This window comes from Pararge aegeria, chromosome 15 (assembly GCF_905163445.1).
Source record: "Pararge aegeria chromosome 15, ilParAegt1.1, whole genome shotgun sequence".
Taxonomy (NCBI): Eukaryota; Metazoa; Arthropoda; class Insecta; order Lepidoptera; family Nymphalidae; genus Pararge; species Pararge aegeria.
The window spans coordinates 6,594,901-6,616,141 of record NC_053194.1 but is presented as its reverse complement, the minus strand read 5'-3'; the positions used below and the strand labels follow the sequence as shown (position 1 = coordinate 6,616,141).

Below are 21,241 nucleotides of genomic sequence, written 5' to 3'. Positions count from 1 at the left end.
CCCTACATTAACACAGAATTCAGCTATTGTTACGCGGAATGTTGCTAGCTCACAAAATTTTACCACTCTCTCCATTTTATAGTAAACGCTTAAAACATCAGAGTATAATTACTGTCAATTACTAAATGAAATGAAGTGACTAACCCACTGTTCGAGAATCACTACTAAATTGAAGTGGTTTTTGACGTTTCATTATTAGTCGTGTACGCGGTTTCTGTATTTTCTTAATTCTGTGGCTGTAAAACATACGATTATTAAAGGAACTTAAATTAGACTTTTTTTAAATCTTTTTAAAAAAAAGTTAGTTCCAGAGACACTCGTATGTTATATTATGTTGCATTCGGAATTAGGACAAATTTACGCTGTCATTTGTTTAGGATAACCAGTCCAATATTATTTTTAGAAGAGGAGTTAACACCCCAATTGGTCATTGACACCTATCTGTTTAAACGATCTAAAGACTGCGCTACATGGGAACTCCTCCATACAAACGTAATTGGATTCACTACTGATTTAGTATTTCAGTCAATGTCTAACTAACTTGTGGTAGAATTAAAACAATCTTTAATTAGATTATTTACGAGCAAAGCTTAGATCAACGGTAATTACTAAACGAGATATTCCTAGGAAGAGCCCTGAAAAAACGAAAGATACATATCTTTCGTTTACGATAACATTCATTAACTTTACAAAGTAAACAACCGCAAACAATACTTGCGTGATGGGTTCTTACAGAACACTTCCGTATCAGTACAGACCAACCTAGTTCAATGGACTGGCAATTTAATATAATAATAGTTCTATAGTTCTATTAGTTTGGCCATCCAAAGGGGCAATGCTGCCAGCATCTTAGGAACTGTACCTCGCTGCGGTGGTTTCGAAGACGTTTTAGAATTTGTTTAGTTTTACATAGTATTTTTTAAGAGTATATATAAAAAAACAAATTTACGCCCTAAACTTAATTATAAAGAACGACTTTCTCTTGAATAAAACATATATTATATTTTTAGGATTTATGTACACAATGAGCCGTTTTACGTAACACCTTAACAAACAAAATTATTATAATGGTAAATATGACGGTTATATTAGATTTGTTGGAATGCTTAGATATACCGCCTTAACTGTCAAAACCTCCCAAAATGCTAAGAAAAATATCATTTATCAAAATCTACTTTATATAAGGCTACAGCTAAGCTAGAGCCAACGCTAGAGTGAAAATATTATACGTAAGAAAGTGAAGATGATGGAAACAGTACACCATTTATTATCTGTTCATGTTCTATATAAATATAGTTTCTAGTATATAGAATAAGGAACTTCATTACGATTTCCAAAAAGAAGTAGAAGAAGTCATCATCATCATCATATCAACCGATAGACGTCCACAGCTGGGCATAGGTCTTTTGTATCGAGTTACAATATTCACGGTTCTATGCCGCTTGGATCCAGCGGCTACCTGGCTTATCGTCGTCTGTCCACCTCGTTTGGGGTCGACCAACGCTGCGAAGAAGAAGTATCTTAGGTAATTAATGTATACATTCGCATTCATGTATACATTTAATTCAAAATGCATTCGCTATTTACCGTAACAATTTATAATAGAAAGAACACAAAAAGAAAACAAATTAATTTTCCTTTATCAATTTTAGTTTATTTAATGTTCGCCCATAACAATAATATTAATCAACAAATTTATGTCTTAATTACATTTAGATAAAATTGTACGTATTTACAAAATGCATCCCTCATTATTTACCATCCGTGGCCAACGCCCCATCCGTTGCGAGCCCATCCGTGACCAGCGTATCCAACTGAGAGAGCAGGAGCGGCAGCGTAAGAAACAGCGGGAGCAGCAGCATAAGTTGAATAGGCAGGAGCAGCGTAGGACACCGGAGCAGCATAGGACACCGGAGCAGCGTAAGATACCGTACGGGCCACAGGTGCAGCATAGCTGGCGATCGCAGGTACGGAATAACTTCTAGCGATGACTGGAGCGGCAGCGGCGTATGTCCTTATAGCAGGAGCAGCGGCAGCGTATCTCACAACGGGAGCAGCGGCATAAGTTCTAGTGACTAAGGGCGCGGCATAACTCTTTGCTAACACAGGTGCGGAAGCGGCGTACGCTACTGGGCTAGTTTGAATAGAAACACTTTGGTGGGACACCGACGGAGCAGAAGCGTATGCAGCAACAGGTGCTACTGCCTTGGTAACTAACGGGGCAGCGTACGAAGCGACGGGTGCTGCGTAGGAAACCGCTGGAGCTGCGTAGGAAACCGCTGGGGCTGCGTAGGAAACCGCCGGGGCCGCGTAAGAAACCGCTGGGGCTGCGTAGGAAACCGCTGGGGCTGCGTAGGAAACTGCCGGTGCAGCGTAAGCAGCGACGGGAGCCGCGTGTGACGTGGTAGTTGTAGAGTAAGATACGGATGTGGCAGGCGCACTGTATGCCACATGTGCACCGTGCAATAGGTTGCCAGCGGAAGCGATCCCCGCGGCGCAAAGGAAAATGATGACCTGAAAAGGATACCTTATTAGCTATATAGCATTCGGTTATCAATCTACAATATCGTGTCAATTGTTTTGCTAGTAATTAATAATGATCTAAATATATTCAGATAACATTGAATTTAGTAGTAATGCCCTTATCAATATGGAAGAGTACAAAAAAGATAGCATTACTAAATTCAATTCAGTTTATTAATTTCGGGCGATAGGTAATAGCTTCGATATTTGTATGACATTGAAAACATAACCCATTGAGGCAGTACTTGTTCATAGCCTGTCAACGTACTGTCTAGTTTCTCGTTACGAATTACATAAACTGGTGAGGTACAATCGAATTAAAACAATGCAGAATCAGTAGTGGATGAAACTATAAAATTAATGAAACTAAGTAATGACATTAAGCCTAATTTAATTCAACGGGGACGAATTTCCGGTTAACCAATATTATTAATGTAACTGATTACTCGTGGAACGAACTGTAATTCAAGCGCCGAACAAACTATATGTTTACTCATATGATTATAAAAAGCAAGACTTTATGACCCAACATTTCACATTAATATTATAAAGATTAAAGAATGTGAAGATGTTTATAGCAGTAGCACTCTATCAGAACAATGATAGACTAGATTCTGATTTAGAACAAAGGTTTCTTTATATCCCGGGCAGTTGTTTACTCCTGCCTTATACAGAAATTCCACAAGCATGAGTTCGCGAAACGACTAATAACTGTGATTTTTTTTGAAGAATATAAGGAAAAATAAATGTTCGTACCTTAGAGTACATGTTAGAGTTACGGTATCTATTTACAGAGTAACTGTGAAAACACACGCGTTCACTTTTATACTAAACTGAATAGACTGGTACCTTATTCTTACAGAAGCTTATTGCATTGCAAAGATCACTTGCTTGATATGGGAAGTTGTCTCTTTGAGCTTTGTGTTAAGCTTAGTTTTCGTCTGATATATCATAGAACTAGGGACCTAAAACCCTGTGTCCCAGTAACAATGTCAGGGTGATAGCATGCCCGGTTCACCTATAAATGTATGCACTAGATATTTATTCAACAGTTCGACAGTGAGGTTACCCAATCCAGTAACGAATGGACCGGTATCACGAAATTATTGTGATATTTTACCTATTAATTGTTAACTAGCTAACTTGAGCTGGAATGAGATGATAAAGTATCTATACATTAGTAGTTATTTTATAAAGCTTTTTTTTTGTAAAAAAAGTCAACGGTATGGAAATATTCTAGTCAAATTTGCAAACTTATACACGTCAATATTTATCATCATCATTATCGAACTACTATCGGACAGAGACTCACTTCCTGTAGTGAGGTGGAGTGGAATGGCACTCCACCTCACTACAGTGAAGTGAGTCTCTTCTCAAAATGAATAGAGCTTAGGCTGTATCCACAACGCCAAAAAAATAAATTGAAAAAAAGTAAGACATGCATGCCGGGGTTTGAACTCGCTACTTCTGACAGGGAACGTGACGTCTTACTTACTAGGCTGCTGCCAATATTTTTTTGTAGCTTCAAAACAAGACTGCAAGTAAGGTATGCAATCTAGTTGTAAATCGGCTTTTATAAGTATTCATATATTTAAAAACTTTTGTTAATTTAGAACCTGTTTATGAGTTTTTTTTTTTTTTTTTTTTTTTTAATTTGTAGATTGTTTAAAATATTCGTTTTATAAATATAACCTTAAATAAAATATTTAAAACTAAATACAATCTTAAATGTCTTCGAAACCACGGCAGCGAGGAACAGCTCCTAAGATGCTGGCAGCATTGCCAATTTGGATGGCCACAATAATTCGTTGGCCAAGGTAACTGCCCGCTCTAGGATCACCGGTAGACTCGATAACTCTTTTAAAAGAGCTCGTGCCTCCGGACCCCACGTTCCCAAAATCTCTACTCCAAAAGGCACAAAAATGAAGCTGCTATACAGGTTTTCATATTGACGCCTCTTGGCCTGCTCTGCACTGGTAGCAGCCGCACCCACCATTGACGAGGTGGACTGGATGTGTGATGCAGCTAGGGTATCGACACAAGTTGCATCCCACACAAGTGACTTTCCCAGCCTCCAAGGCATGAGTTCAACACTTTTAAACAAATTACTGTACAAAGTTGTCATAAAAATATGGTGTGCAGCCATAACATAAGCTGTGTTTATATCTAAGGGTAACGGATAACTATCGAAACAGCAGAAAGGTTCTGGAGAATATTAAAACAATAATTCACACAAACTTTCTTCCGCATACATACTTAAGTGCGATTTTAAGAGGGGTTCTAGGTTAGATTTCCATGAAAACTGGAATATACTTTATTTGAAATTATAATTATTTTCCTCTAAATCAGGTATTAGTGATTCATTTTATGGTTAGAGTAAGAGTACCCCAGTTCACACTACACTTGGAAGTAACTTCCCGGTCTAAGGTATCTTTATGTAAGAAGTACGATAATAGTAGAAACGAGACAGCAAGATAATGGTTGCATTTTATTAATTTATTTTTTAATGGCACGGCTTCTATTGGCGTACTCTTTTTAATTTATTTTTGTCTATTAATTTCATTATTGTTTTTCTATTTTTAAAATATAAAAATTAAAATATTGTGTTAATTATTATAAACAGTTTTAAAACATTGTAGTTATTATTTATTGAAAAATACACAGAATAATTACATTACGTTCTCGCAACTTATCCTACGCCGCAAACGGTTTACGTTAATATTAAAATATACTTAGAGCTACCTATTAAAGAATAGATCATAAATATAGATAGGCATAATTGAAATTGAAGTTTCAATAAATTATTTATTGAAAATAGGTAGGCGCCGAAAACCTTATGTGTTTGCGACCTAGTTTGTAAGAAATTTTAAATCGAAATTGCGTCATTTTAAGGGCAATTACACGAGCCGATACATAATGCATATGTACCTACTCCCAGCTCACATTAATAACGAACTGGAGCAAACCTTAGCAAGCACTATCAGAGGAAATTACTCGTAAAATGTAAATGTCAACGGAACACTAAAGTTAAGTATTAAATCTGAAATATTTAACATGCTTTATTAATTTCAATCCTTTTCTCATAAATAATAAATATATATATTATATTTTGGAATTTTAAAATATATATATTTTATCCATTATGTTAATTACATATTGAAAAAAATATTACTATAGTCGTAAAAATGTAATAGGCCCGTTTTGACATTTGTCATCGCGACGTAACTAGTTATGGAACCATAAGACTCTGTACTCGATAATCACGATAAATCAATTCAAGTTTGTATCAGTACTTGATTGATATTATTATGTATTGTAAAGTGTTCGTTCGTTCAAAGTATTCCTTTAACTTCACAACCAATACGCGTGACTGGCTGTTGATTATACGTCCACTTTTCAACATGTTGAAACAGAGTTAGTACTATATAACAACAAACACAAAAATCGAGTCAAATGACTATGTTTAAATTAATGTCCAAAATAGAAGAGCCATAGTTAACGTAATAGTAAACAATATATATCAAACTTAAACGAGTGCACAGTCAACTTTACAAGACGAGGAACGAAAAACTGCGCAGTGCGCGCGGGGACGTTTCAGTCATGTGCCGCTTGGTCAGATACATCATCTCAGACTCATTATTTAGAACCCATTTTGAGAACCAAGCTCATTCTTTGCAGTAAAGATAACTACTCAATATTTAATTTCGATATTCAGTAAAAAAATGGTTACAGCTCTAGTATAAAAAAAAAAGACTGAGAACGTAACTGTTTTCGGAACGTTTCGCAACAATTATAAATTGCATACTACTATGAAGTAAGCGCAAAAAGAATACTCGCGATATATTCTTTCATATTATTTAACGTCCCAAAAAAATTTACGTATTTTTTAAAACACTGTATGTAATTCATTTTTATTTTTTTGTTTCTTTCAGTTTCGTTCCAAGTTACATTCTATGTTCTTGCACAAATGTCAAAACGGGCCTATTACATTTTTCCGACTATAGCGGTCCCGCGGTAAAACTTCTGATAAAGCTACCGATACAAATTTTGTTCCGATACTACATAATATACCCCAAACAAACGCTTCGACTCGCCCTATTCCTCAAAAGGTAGTGATTCAAACAAAAAACTTACTACAGAAATCTTATGAGTTAAGAATTCTGACTAATAAACTTTCATCCCAAATTTAACAACTTGGAGGTGGAATTTTTATAAATCCTTAAACATGTGTACTGTAATTTTATTTGTAAACCTAAATACCAATAACGTCATGGATTTGATCTCTTTCCTATGATCAAAGAGGACTTTGGCCAGCAGTGCAAATATACGAGTAATAAATCTCTAAATTAAATTGACACATATAAAAAGTAGCTGACTTTTCTCAATTTATTATTCCTCATAAGGATACTAGTCAGTAGATATTTTTAGACCTTTCCATTTTGAAGTTATACTTCTTTTGGCGCGATTGAGAAAAATGGTGAATTTTTACGATGCGCGCGCACACCGACACCTGAATTCTACATCGTAAAGTTAGTTCTAGGTGGCATGAAAATCGATAATTATGTTCAAGTTGTATATTCTAGTATTTTTATATTTAGAACACGTGTTTCGCAACAGTACAAACAGTGTGAATAAATAAATATTATTACGTTAATAAAATCTTTTTTTAATTAATTATAATCTTTTTGATTAATTTTTAAATTTATCGTTAATCACTAATGCATTTTAGTTATATTTTTTTCCATACGCCAAGGAAGTATAACTTCTATCGCGTGTACATAAGTGCACACACTTTTTGTTTAGTTCAGACGTTTGAGAACAAATTGACACCATAATTATTTATTTCTGTTATTGACCAAGTTAATAAGCTAATTAAGCGACAATAATCATCATTGAGACAAAAATAACTACCATCATCGAAATAATAATACACAATTAATTAATTAATTATTGTAAATGCGTAATTGAGTGTGTATTCGTTTCCATTGAATGATACATTTATGGGATAATTCAGCGTGTTGCTAACGAGAGTAGTCTCTATAAGTTTTAACCACGTACCTACTTCGTGCTTTAATTGTTGGGGGGTAGACCATCACCTCCGTCCTGCAAGGGTCGGACGTAGTCATAAAGCTTTTCCACCACACAACAAAAAAATAAGATTAGAACGTTAGCATATTAAAAGTACCTACTCTTTTTTGTACACAACAGTTATAGTATATATAAATATCAAAAATCTACTAGCAAGAAGATAAGTGAAAACTTATGTTTCTTATTATTCGACCTTCTTATGTTTTAAAAGTTATTATTGAACCATGGACCTAATATTGAATGCATACATTCACTGACTTCAAGATCATAAACTATGCTCGCAGAAGTTAAGAAGGCGCTCATAAAAGTCGAATTGGATTCCTTACAGGCAAGCTTTGTCTTATGAAATATTAAAAAGGCTGTTCAGCACCTTTCCGATACTTTGCTTTTATGGCGTGTTAGGTAAAGCTGCTACATATTTATTAAAGAAAAAAACATGGTTTACAACATTAACATGTTTATTTATTTATACATTTTGTTTTTTTGACTATGATTTTCGATAAGACTTATTAGGATCTCAGTTTACCAAGCGTAGTTGGCACCGTGGGCATTGTAAGAAATGTGAGACACGGCGGGTGCGGCGGAGTATGATACAGCTGATCGGAGGACGGGAGCGGCCGCGGCATAGGTGGAAACAACGGGGGTGGCGTACGCTCTGGAGTAAGACGCGACAGCAGGGGCAGCGTAGGTCCTAGCGTATGAGGTCAGAGCGGGGGCAGCATAAGTCCTGGCGTAGGAGGCAATGGCGGGCGCAGCATAAGTCCTGGCGTAAGAGGTGTAAGCGGGGGCGGCGTACGCTGCAACAGCGGGTGCGGCGTAGGAAGAGTAGGAAGACACAGCTGGGGCAATGGTGCGGGTCACAGCTACAGCTGGGGCAGCAGCGGCGTAAGTGGCGATGGGAGATCCGTGGGAGGTTGAGGTTGAGTAAGAAGAGTATGAAGTGCTGGCGGGAGCTGTGTATGTGCTGATGGCGGGAGAGGCGTAGGCGCGGATGGCGGGAGCAGCGGCGTAGGTGGTGACGGGAGCTGCAGCGTAAGTGGCGACGGGAGCAGCGGCGTAAGTGGCGACGGGAGCAGCGGCGTAAGTCGCGACGGGAGCAGCGTGTGCGGTCTGGGTAGAGTAGGAAGAGATGGAGGAGACCGCGGGGGTGATAGTCCTGGAGACAACGGCTGCAGGTGCCGCGATAGCGTGGCTGCTGTATGCAACAGGACCGGCCGCCAGAAGGCCACTGCCGTGAGCAAGCCCTACGGCGCACAGAGCAACGATCAACTGCAACAATGAACAATACAAATTAAGTTTTCTCAACATAAGTAATTGTACCTAATTCTTAGATATTAATTAATATTAAAGTTTAGGTTAATAAAAATCTAATAAGAAATTATAAAGGCTAGATTTTAGTTTGGATAAAGTTTCACGTAGCAAGGTGAACCTTTATAGAAAAAAATCATTGACCATAGCTTGACATAGGTATTTTGTAGCAATGGCAAGGGTTTTATGCAGCTTTTGACCAGCGATTCCATGCGACACTTTTGATATCAACTGTTCGTCTGCCCACGCTTCGTTTTGCTGTACAGGGTCGCACTTTCAGCAATTTAGGACCCTAGCATCCATCGGCCATTCTGGAAATGTGCCCTGCTTAAACCTTCCCAACTTGCTGAACTGCAACTGGCACTGTTTTCACAGATTTAACCATTTCTGATTTGATCACGTATATATTATATTAATAATACAATTTAATAGATAATTATTGAAATAAAAGTAACACACCTTAGCGAACATGTTGGTGTAATTAAATTCGGTAACTGAATAATTTCCGTAGCAATTGCTCCGGTTTTTATACGAAAAAATTTGCATCCACAAATATTTACCACTTCAGTTCTACTTTCATTGCCAAGGCAAGCAAGGAGCAGTTGTTGAGTAAATTCATATAAGGATCTACCTTCAATCGCTTTCAAGTTGATCGACATAACTGCAAAAAAATTATTTCGCATAAATACGACAGAAAAAAACTCTAGAAATTATTGTCTTTTTAAATTGAGATTTATCCCGTGGCCGGCACGTTAGATAAATTCAGTCCTACGGGTAAGAATAATAGTTCAACTTGTGGAATGAATTAGTCTAAGTTAGAAACTTCGGTGATTAGATATAGTTAGTAACTAGATAGATATTTTAGGTAATTTTGCAGTTGTACGCGTCGTAATAACTTTTTGTTTAACATTTCTCACAAGCGGGCATTCGTGGCCCACTACCATATATTAGTCCACTCATCATAACTGCATGGCCCGCCATACGGTCCACGCTTCAAGTTAAGATGAACGGAATATAAGTTCAAATATCCTGGACATTAGTCAGTTGCTATCTCAAATCTACTCTTATCTAATCTTTTAGATGTATGGCATTAATATTAAACTCAAACAAGTCACATTTATTGCGGAGTGTGGGTATGGACTTAAGTACTTAAAATCTAGAAATAATTATGTTATATTAAATACAAAACTACTATGTATCTTCTAAAGTGACGGCCGATTGGCGCAGTTTGCTGCGACCCAGCTTTCTGAGTCCAAGGCCGTGGGTTCGATTCCCACAACTGGAAAATGTTTTATTGTGTGATGAGCATGAATGTTTTTCAGTGTCTGGGTGTTTATATGTATATTCTAAGTATTTATGTATATTATTCATGAAAATATTCATCAGTCATCTTAGTACCCATAACACAAGCTACGCTTACTTTGGGGCTAGGTGGCGATGTGTGTATTGTCGTAGTATATTTATATTTAAAAAAAAGGTCCGCGGCTGTCTTCCAATCATTCACTGAGTTCGATCCCCGGAGCGCACCTGTAACTTTTTGGAGTTATGTGCGTTTTTAATACGTCTATAGAAACTGCATGCCTGGGAGGTCTGTATAATGTTATCAAACGCGTGCGAAGTCCACCGATCAGCACTTAACCAGCGTGGTGGACTAAGGCCTAAACCCTTCTCATTCTGAATGGTAGCCCAGTAGTGGGCCGATAATAGGTTGACGATGGTGAGCATCTTCTTTATGTGGCGTGCAGTGGCGTGCATAGAGGGTATTGCACAGGGTATGCAGTTGATATAAAATGGAGAAAATCTCCAGTACTGTTCGAAATACCGTATAATTTCTACCGCGCACTTGCAAATCATAAAACAATCTCCCATCTGATGTGTTTCCTCAAAAATACAATCTAGGGTTATTCAAGGGGCGGATAAACAAATTCCCTTAAAGCCGGCAACGCATCGGTCGCTCCTCTGGTGCTGCAGATGTTTATGGGCGGCGTTGATCAATTAACATCAGGTGACCCACTTGCTCCTTTGCCCGCTATTAAATTTAAAAAAAAACCCTAATGCTTTTTTTTTTCATTTTATATAATCTGCTCGCATAGTCCCTGTACGCATGCCATTGATAGCGTTTTACTAGTGGTAATCGGCACTCCTTCACACTACTCTACTCAACAATAGATATACCCTGGCCACTAACCCAGTATACATCAGCGTATTGGGTTTACGCCCTTAAACCCAGTGCACCTGTCCGGTTTGTGTCCACCTGTCTAGCCTGATAATTTCTGGTGCTTAAAATAAAGAATGATATTTGTTTTTGAACCGGAAGGAAAGGCGCAATCAACACAAGAAAAAGCGCCTTAATATACTTACGTGTAAAACTATATAATTAACCTCAGAACTTGCCGGATATGTCCTTACATGACCAAACGCGACTCAGTGCGCAACTACGATAATACATAATCATTAATAATAACAGCTTTAAGATGACAAGTGATAACTGTCCCGAACATAAGAACCTACATGGTAATGGGCTTCGAGTGATCTCTTACACGGAATGTTGAGCCTTCTAAATAAATTCGTCGTCCGCGGCCTATTAACCACCACCACTGCTTTACACAGACCTCGTCTCTAATAGAAGAGACGGTTTTAGAGCATACACGCACCAAACTGCTCTAATGTGGTGGGTTTTATCGACTATAAAAGCAAGTAAAAAATAATAACTGGGACCAACGTCTTAATGCACGCTCCCCAGGGCATGGCGTTTTTGCACGCGCCTTCGACTGCATGGACTTCAGAATTGGGTCTAAAGCTTCGCTCTTAAACAATTTTTAATGTTACCACGGGAACTTTTTGAGAGTTCGCTGTAGAAAGTACATGTCCTTTTCCATAGCATAGGTGACATGCATATCAAATTTCAAACCATGCCATTCCCTGGGGAACTACTTCAGGAATCGGGATAAAAGGTAGCCTGTGTTCTTTTCCATGTCAAAGGCTACATGCGGCTCAAATTTTATACAAATCCGTTCAGCCATTTTTGCGTGATTGATTAACAAACATGCACACCTTTACACTTATTATATTAGTATATAGTAGAATATTTCTCGTGAAAGGTTTCGGCAGTGGCTAGTTTCAACCTGAGCGACAAAGACGTGCAGCCAAGCGATTTAGCGTTCCAGTACAATGGCGCATTGAAATCGATCAGGGGGATTTTGGGGGGGGCGAAACAGCTATAACCCTAACAGATAAACACTTAACAATCATACCACATTATTATTTTAAGTGAAATTGCAGTACTTTATTTTATTATGAGGTATTTTCTATAATCATTATTATTATTAATATTGATTTATTTAGTAATGAACGTGAATGTTTTTCAGTGTCTGGGCGTTTATCTGTATATTATAAGTATTTATGTGTATTTATTTCATTTATAATGCTGAGCTGGAACCTTTAACCAGGTTGTTTGACACATGACAAGGGTTATCCAGGCGTTTCTGTTATGAGAGCCTATTCAATGCTATGTGCTCAGTTAGCGGAGGCTCCGGCGCCGAGTATAATCTAGAACTCAAGTGCATAGTAATTATACTGTAGTTTTCAAAAAATTCAAAATTCATTCATTTCAAGACAGGCCTAATATAGGCACTTTTGAAACGTCAAGTCTGTCTGTGTGTAGTACTCTACCACCGGTTCGGAAGGCAGATTCTACCGAGAAGAAGCCGGCAAGAAACTCAGCAGTTGCTCTTTTCCAATATCAACAATTTACATTTTACATTTTAAAATTCATTTTTCTATCTTGTGAGAGATGAAAGCGGAGCCGGATGCTTCCAAGCAACCTTGTCATTAAGTTATTCATCAATTGTATAATAACCTCGCTGTAATAAATGTGTTTTAACACATTCTTTAAACTTACGCAATGGTAGGTCCAAAATTATGGCTTATATCTTTTTTTTTTAATTTATTTTATTTTATATAGCAGCATGAATCTCCTTATTAACTAGACACAGTGATACTATTGATTTGTGCACAAAGAAGAGGTTAAACACTCGCACTAAGGTAACTTGTGTTACGAGTGTCACCACCTTCCTTCGGACCCATTACAACAGCGTGAAATTAGTAAAATACAATCATCGCGATACATAATAGATCTTTGATAATTTAATATATATCTTATATCTTAAAACGAGCAATATTTGGAATGTCGGAATCGGCTCCAACGATTTTCATCAAATTTATTATACAGGGGGTTTCGGGGGCGATAAATCGATCTAGCTAGGATTCATTTTTAGAATATGTCAATTTAATCGTGTTTTATCGATAAATATATATTTAATTAGAATCTCGGAATCGGCTTTAACGATTTTTATGAACTTTAGTATACAGGGGGTTTCGGGGGCGAGTAATTGATCAAGCTAGGATTCATTTATATTGGAATCTCGGAATCATTTATATTGGACATACGACTTTTTTTTAAGTCGACTCATTCGCGGACGAAGTCGCGCAGGTCCGCTAGTTAAATTAATTACAATGATTTGAGTATTTTTATTATAATTTTGTGTTAAAGTGACATTGTGTGTGTGTGTGTGTGTGTGTGTGTGTGATTGAAAAGTGCATAACATACTATAATTAGTTTATGATTTTAAGTAATTTGGTTATCCATTTCTTTCTTTCTTCCAATAAAGGGTACATAAAAAAGTATAACAAAGCAACGTATATAATTTACAATAAACCATATCAAAAAATGCAAATATTGCGAAAATCGAATTAGGAAGGTAACTTGAAAGAAATCATTTCTTTCATTATTTAATTTTAAATAGACCTAAAAACACCACTTTTGATGCATAACTAATTACTTACAAAATCAGTGAAAACAATCGCTTCCGGGTGTAATAAAAAAATTGTAAGTTGTAAGACCATAGTGAGTGTTCTTTTAACATGCTTCGACGTATACCAGATATTAATCTATAGGTAGGAATTAAAAATACGAACTTAATAATAATTTGTGACTATGAAATAATTACCTAAAAAGTTATATACTAATTTGAATGACCTTTTAGCGCCATTCTAACATTTTGTTGTCTAATTTGGAAATGTTAAGTTTCTGATTTATTGCTTTTTGATTATGTATTCTTTATATAGGCGTGTTATATTATATTTTAATAGGCGGTAATAGCCTTGTGGGTAGGTACCACATTCGTAAACTTAAAACTAAAGCTACGAGGGTTCCAAACGCGTCCTGGTCAAAGAAGCCCACAACAAACATAGCCGGGTGTTTTTTTTTTGTTATCACCATATCACAATGTCATTTTAAATTATTAGAAGAGCAACCTGGTTAGAGCAATAATTTACACCCAAGCTTTTTTATCGATTACGTAGTCCTTTATACTATAATAGGACTTTTCTATAAGCTTACGTTTAATACAAACTTTGAACTTTTTAAGAGACATCTCCAAGATGTCAATTGGTAATTTATTGCGGAATTGTATGCAATTTCCTTTAAACGAATTATGAATTTTATGTAACCTAGTATATTGCACTGTAAGTTTATTCTTACTTCTAATGTTTAAATTATTGCAGTAACATTTTTTCTTAAATTTAGAAATGTTTTTATGAACGTACATTAAATTTTCAAATATGTACTGACTATACACTGTCATTATTTTAAAATCTTGAAATTTATTAGGTTTATGAGGTGGTGAAAATCGAATAAATGTATGTTTAAATATAAAAGGAATCTTCTTGGATTATGCGTTAAATAATAATAATAATATAATATTTCTTTTTATAGAAAAAATAATAATTAAATCTTTATTTGGAACAGTTACAATGGCACTTAAAATATTAGCAAGGGTTATTATATTAATAAACTAAATAAAATAATATAAATATAAATAATAATAAAATAATAATAAGCAAGCAATAGTATAAACTGTGCTGCATGTACAACCGCCGACCTCCGAGTTATAGTACACCAATTATTAAAATGTTCAACAGAATGTGTGCATGTGTGTGTGTCTGTGTGTGTGTGTGTGTGTGTGGGCGTGTGCGCGTGTGTGTGTGTGTGTGGGTGTGTGTGCGCGTGGGTGTGTGTGCGCGTGTTGGGGGGAGGGGGTATTTACTTATGCATTACCTTGTTCGTCGTTAGTTAAAACGCGCAAGTCTTTGGAGTCTGCAATTCAATAATGCAACAGCCTGAAAGAGAACCAGGAAGTTTATACACCCTAAAGCAGCAAACGATAGACTCATGTTTGGACTTATAAGTTATTTAATTTAATTGCACACTGCCACAAAATCCGCAAGCGTCCCAAAAGTCGCCGACGATACACCAGAACGCAACATTTTGTCCTGCTAAAATGTTCTAGAAAACCTAGAATCCCTTAGTTGTTAAACAATGCACAATTGAAGACGCTATAGTAGGTTAGTTTTTGGTACACCATCAGAAGATCCGCAAGCGATTGAAAATGCATAAAAAGCAAAATTCACACGCAAATCTTTTTTCACCGCTTGCTCACCAAATCGGATGCGAACTAGGAAATACTTGGTGCATTCGAATCGTGCATGTTCACATATTACTTCAAAGATGGTATATGGAAACAAAATAAATGAATATTGCCGTCGCGTTAAGCCTAAACTCCCCATGTCTTCCTCCGTGGTGAGCGATAGAGGCAGCTGTAGCTTGACCAATTTTACCTATAAAAATATACGAGATCGACGTTTTTATTCCCCTGTTTTTTCTTGCTAAACTATGCCAACTCAGTTATTTTGGCATGAAAATGTTAAGAAAGATTACATAATTCTATTTGTTCTCTTTATTTTAATTTTTTTTTTTCTTTGCGTCGTCTGAACATGGCGATAAACGATCATTTCGGAGGGTCAGTTTTTCTAAAGCAATTTTCAGTAAAGAGAAATGATAGTTATATGTCTGCACTAGACTAAAAATCGGGGAATACATTGGCTTTAGCGACTCTTGCGGTAATCTACAACAGACTTTAACGAACTTGTAGTTTTAATGAAGTGGTAGAATTAAATCTACGAGTTGGTACACGTGTTGTGGCACGTGGTTATACTTGTAGATCGTCGGTGTGACCTTGACCTGATGCCACTGCCCGGAAGGTCAGTGGGTGCTCTGTTCTTAAAACATCTAATTCTATGTTTATAAATCGATTTAAGGCTTTTAGAGTTCCGTAGTAAGACATTCCATAATACCTAAAGTTGCTTCCAGTCCTTCCTTCTGAGTGGCACAGGCTTCAGAGGTACATTATGTACTGTCTCTGAGACTTATCAGTGAAACTGAAAACCTAATAATTTTTAATTAAATCCAGATATAGCCCTAACATCACAAGCAAAATTAAAATCTTGTGACTCCTGTCACTTTATTAGATGCGCAACGCGTAGCAGTCGGCTTAACTATGCGCGTGTCACTCTTTTATCTTCCATGGGGTTGTTATAAGTAAACACTTAGAATGTTTTGAATTCGGTTGTATGGAAAAATAAATATGCTTCTTTTGATTTCATATTTTTTACAGGTTGACTCCTTATGAAATACTTACGCATCTTTCAATATTATATATTCGTAATTCTGTTACACGCTGTATATATTTATATATATCTCTTCATTTCTTTCATTTGATCACGTAGAGATACTCCTAACATAGCCCTTTCCATCTCTCGCTGACTTAGGGTTGCATAATAAAACGAAAAAAAGAAAATTTTTTAAAACCAAAAGTGCACGACTCATAATGCTCATTTAATTATCAAATATTGAAAAAAAAAAAAAACATAAGTCGTTAAAAAATAGTTGCCGAAAAAACAGCTATACTAGGAAGGTACTGCACAAGCGCCCCTGGTGGAATAAAATGTACAAAATATCTATAGATATAGATATATCACCATCCATGTTAATTTTACATGGATATATATAGATATACAGTCTTGCAGTTTTCGTTTTTTATTTATTGCAATTAAACTACACTGAATTAGTTAATCATTCGCATTCAGTGACCTACAATCGTCGATTAGAATTTTAAAAAAAAAAATTTAACTCAAATAATGGATTTTTTCACAACTTAGAGTGTTTTCGGGTTTCACACATGACGGACAGGAAAATTTTTTGACCTATTTTGGTGTTTTTTTCCAATTCTATTGCAGTAAATCAATTTTTTAAAAGTATGGAATTAATCTCCATTAAATTATCTCGACAATAGTATGCAAAATATCTTGATTCCGTGAACTAACAAGGCTATAATAATAAAAATAGCCGCCGAAATGAGTCGAAAAAAATTTTTCGATCGTAAAGCACTCTCTGATGCTTCGCATCATGAGTCGTGCAATATTATAGTTTCGTCCAATGCTAACCGTCTAACTGCTATTTTATTGAGAAACTTTAAAAAATTATACGTATAATGCAATCACATTCGACACAAAACTAGTCTTATTAAATTTTACACCTTTTATAGACAAGTAGTCTTCCGGTTACCATATCCGGATCAAGTGCGAAATAAAATAGCTTATCTACTTGTCACCAACTGTTACAACACTGCCATTACATGTTATGTTTAATAAATAGATCTTATTTAATTCTTTTTCTATTCTATCTGGACAGATGGACATATGACAAGTCGCAGAGAGCCGCTGGATCCATGCGACACAAGACTCCATTGATATTTGGAACTCCCTTCAAAATACCTATGTAATTGACGGCCGATTGGCGCAGTGGACAGCGTCCCTGCTTTTTGAGTCCAAGGCCGTGGGTTCGATTCCCACCACTGGAAAATGTTTGTGTGATGAACATGAATGTTTTTCAGTGTCTGGGTGTTTATCTGTATTTTATAAGTATTTATGTATATTATTCATTATGAAAATTCATTCTGTGTGTTGACTTAACAATTATTAATTGTAAAGTCAACATCTCTTGAAGATGCCCCGGTTTCGGAGCGAAACGTACGTAAAGGGTACATTACTGGTGTGGAGTATAAGGATTGAAGAAATTATAAATTACACCATCTCCTGCTGTTCGCAGAGTATAGCAAATTAAGCTTAATTTAAATGTAACGCCTGCTTCTATCCAATATCCAATGTATATTGTTAATAAAAATATTGTTCAGTCATATTAGTACCCATAACACAAGCTATATCTATTTAAATACGACACCCGACAAGTGGAAACGGGGTGTAATAGTTGGAAGAAAAGCTACATGTACCGTGTGGTAACGTCAGATCAGAATACGGTTGTCACCACCACTCTTCTTCCCGCGGGTGTCGTACGACGCGACTGAGGGATAATGACGGAGAATGGGCAGCATCCTGTGTGCTACTACTACCATCTACTGCACTGCGATCACCAACCCGTCTGCCCAGCGTTTTGATTTTGGGTTAAACCTCCCGTTGGATCCTTTAGTCCAGCATTGGACTGCCATTGGTTATTGATGATAGGTGACATTTTGCTTCTTATTTGAAAAACACTTCCAGTTTCCGGGATACACAACACACATAAATCTTTTATTTTCAAGCATAGTTACGGAACCCTTTTTTGCCTATAAGTGTTATGACAGGGACTTGGCTACTATTTTTTATTAAAGGTAAGAAACATTAATTATTTCCTGATAGGTATTTGAATATTCAATATTTTATATGAAATTATAATTATTTGTATGGTAATTTGAAATTTTTTGAAATAAATCAAATAATCTTTATAAAAGATTAAAAGGGTGCGGCGTAAGATTATTTGATTTATTTGAATATTTGTTGTAATAATATATAGTTTTTGCATTCTCTATTTCAATCCCTAACATAATTAACACAATGTCTTGTAACTTTTAGATTTTTTCAACAAATTGGTTCTATATTCTTCTAGCTAGTCTCAAATTTGACTTCTGGTTTAAAAAAAATCTTGAATCGCAGATTATTAAGCAACGTTTAGCGATAATACGTTCTTAATACAAATATTAAACAAAAATAACTAACTAGCGTTAGTATATACATACCTAATGATATGTATATACTAACTCTAGTTAGTCCCTCTAGTATATCCCTGTGTTCACCATAAGTCAGCAATCAAATGCGGCAGCTATTTTAATTATGGGGAACAATGGGATAAAACAATGGGTTTGAAACAAGATTGAAACAACTGAGTAACTTTACTTATCGAGAAGTCGTTTTATTTTAGATATTTATTTACAGGTACAGATTCGATGATTCAGTTTACCAGGCGTAGTTGGCACCGTGGGCATTGTAGGCAATGTGAGACACGGCGGGGGCGGCGGAGTAAGACACAGCTGATCTGAGGACGGGCGCGGCCGCGGCGTAGGTGGAGACTACGGGGGCGTACGCTCGGGAGTAAGTAGCTACGGCGGGTGCGGCGTAGGTCCTAGCGTAAGAGGCGACAGCGGGAGCGGCGTATGAGGTGTAGGCTGGGGCGGCGTATGAGGCCACGGCGGGAGCGGCGTAGGTGGCTACAGCGGGAGCGGCGGCGTAAGTCGCGACGGGAGATCCGTGAGAGGTGGAGGTTGAGTAGGAAGAGTAAGATGTGCTGGCAGGAGAGATAGTCCTGGTCACTACAGCGGGAGCGGCAGCGGCGTAGGTGTTGTAGGCGGGAGCGGCGTAGCTCCTGGCGACAACGGGTGCGGCAGCGTAGCTAGCTACGGGAGCAGCGGCGTAGGTGGCGACGGGGGCAGCAGCGTAGGTGGCGACGGGGGCGGCGGCGTAGGTGGTGACGGGAGAGGCGTGTGCGGTCTGGGTAGAGTATGAGGACACTGAGGTGACTCCGGGGGTGATGGTCCTGGAGACAACGGCAGCGGGAGCAGCGACGGCGTGGCTGCTGTATGCCACTGGGGCAGCGGCCAAGAGGCCACTTCCGTGGGCGACGCCTAAAGCGCAAAGAGCGACGATCAACTGTGAACAATTAACAAATATTTAGAATAAATATATTCAGACACACAAAATTTAATAATTATTCGCTAATTAAAATACACACCTTAGCGTACATGTTTATTCTGGTTATGCTGGCAACTGAATAATTTCTGAAGGAGTGCTCCGGTTTTTATACAAAAGCTCGGTTCACATTGTCCAATTCACTTTCATTGCCAAGGTAAACTGGTACGGGCTAAACGTAAGCTAACTCGCTGACTCAGTGATAGCCTTTCGATTTCATTAGTGTTCCGTTTTGCACAAACCTAACGCTGGCATTGCGAATTTAAATCGCGGGGGTTTTTGCAAGTTTTTATTTTTCAAAATTTTAATAAATGCATATTATATTCGTACATAACATTATTAACACTTATATCATAAGCATACAGACCGATTAACGGATTAAAATGTGTTTACTTTGCATTGTGTAGATACATGTTCATTTGATGTTTTTCATAATCTAACCTATTTGTTTAATTTTTTTACGTAATACGACAAAAAAAAATTTATGATACTTATTTTCATCATCATCATCTTCGTATTCAACTTATAAACTCAGAACATTAGACTAACAATATAAATACCTACAATCTTTGTTCCAACCTGAAAATCAATACCGGGACCTCGTAATCCGTAGATAAGTTTCCAGTTAAAGATTTAAAAAGGGGCTATATAATAACCTTTAGGTAGTGAGTGTTTATACATAATATATTTGCATAGTAGCGATAAACTATTTCCTCTAGCCTAAATTAAGCAAACCGGTTTTATTGCAATCATAAAAATATATTTCTAAATTATTTAAATGAAATACCTACCTAAGTTTATACGTACTTACAATATAATATTCATTAGGTACGCAGTGTTACGTTAGTTTAGTCTACTTATTATAGTAAAACAATTTAATAGCTTTGTTTCATTTCAAAATGACTAATACTTAACGTATTTAATAATTACTAAAAAAAAACGCGATTTTATATAAAAATAGGGCGTTCATATTTCGTTAGTATAATCTTACCTATGTACATGGAAATATTACCAAATGCTAATAATATGGAAGCGGTGACAGCTCATTGGGTAGGAGCTCGACTTCACTTTCTGGTGGCCGTGTTCGAATCCCACACGCACCTGTAACTATTCTAAGTTATGTGCGTTTTAAGTAATTAAAATATCACTTGCTTCAACGGTGAAGGAAAACATCGTGAGGACACCTACATGCCTGAGAGTTCTAAATAATGTTCTCAAAGGTATGTGGAGTCCACCAATCCGCACTGAGTCAGCGTGGAGTACGGCCTTAACCCCTTTGTGGGAGGAGACCCGTGCTCTGTAGTGGGCCGGTAATTGGTTGATGTGATGATGATGATAATGATGCCAATAATATTGTGGTATGTAAAGTTTAATAGGATTTATAATCTCAGTTTACTTTTTTTTA

The 21,241-nt window shown here is 36.9% G+C and overlaps 1 protein-coding gene across 1 annotated transcript; it reads right to left on the bottom strand.

The window, feature by feature from the left end:
- Positions 1–1,755: 1,755 nt before the first annotated feature.
- Positions 1,756–19,902, bottom strand: LOC120630130 (ice-structuring glycoprotein-like). The gene is made up of 6 exons (XM_039899281.1): positions 19,880–19,902; positions 19,112–19,797; positions 9,379–9,436; positions 8,138–8,880; positions 3,280–3,322; positions 1,756–2,514 (listed from the first exon to the last, which is right to left on the bottom strand). The coding sequence occupies exons 1-6, from the start codon at positions 19,889–19,891 to the stop codon at positions 1,756–1,758; spliced, it is 2,301 nt and encodes a 766-aa protein (XP_039755215.1). The 5' UTR covers positions 19,892–19,902.
- Positions 19,903–21,241: the final 1,339 nt, after the last annotated feature.

Excerpts from the sequence above, each read along its gene's own strand:
- LOC120630130 (XM_039899281.1), bottom strand. Across the intron at positions 9,437-19,111 it reads CACGGTGCCAACTACGCCTG|CAATTGCTACGGAAATTATT; the intron begins GTAAACTGAATC and ends TAAAAACCGGAG. Across the intron at positions 3,323-8,137 it reads CACGGTGCCAACTACGCTTG|TTACTCTGTAAATAGATACC; the intron begins GTAAACTGAGAT and ends GTGTTTTCACAG.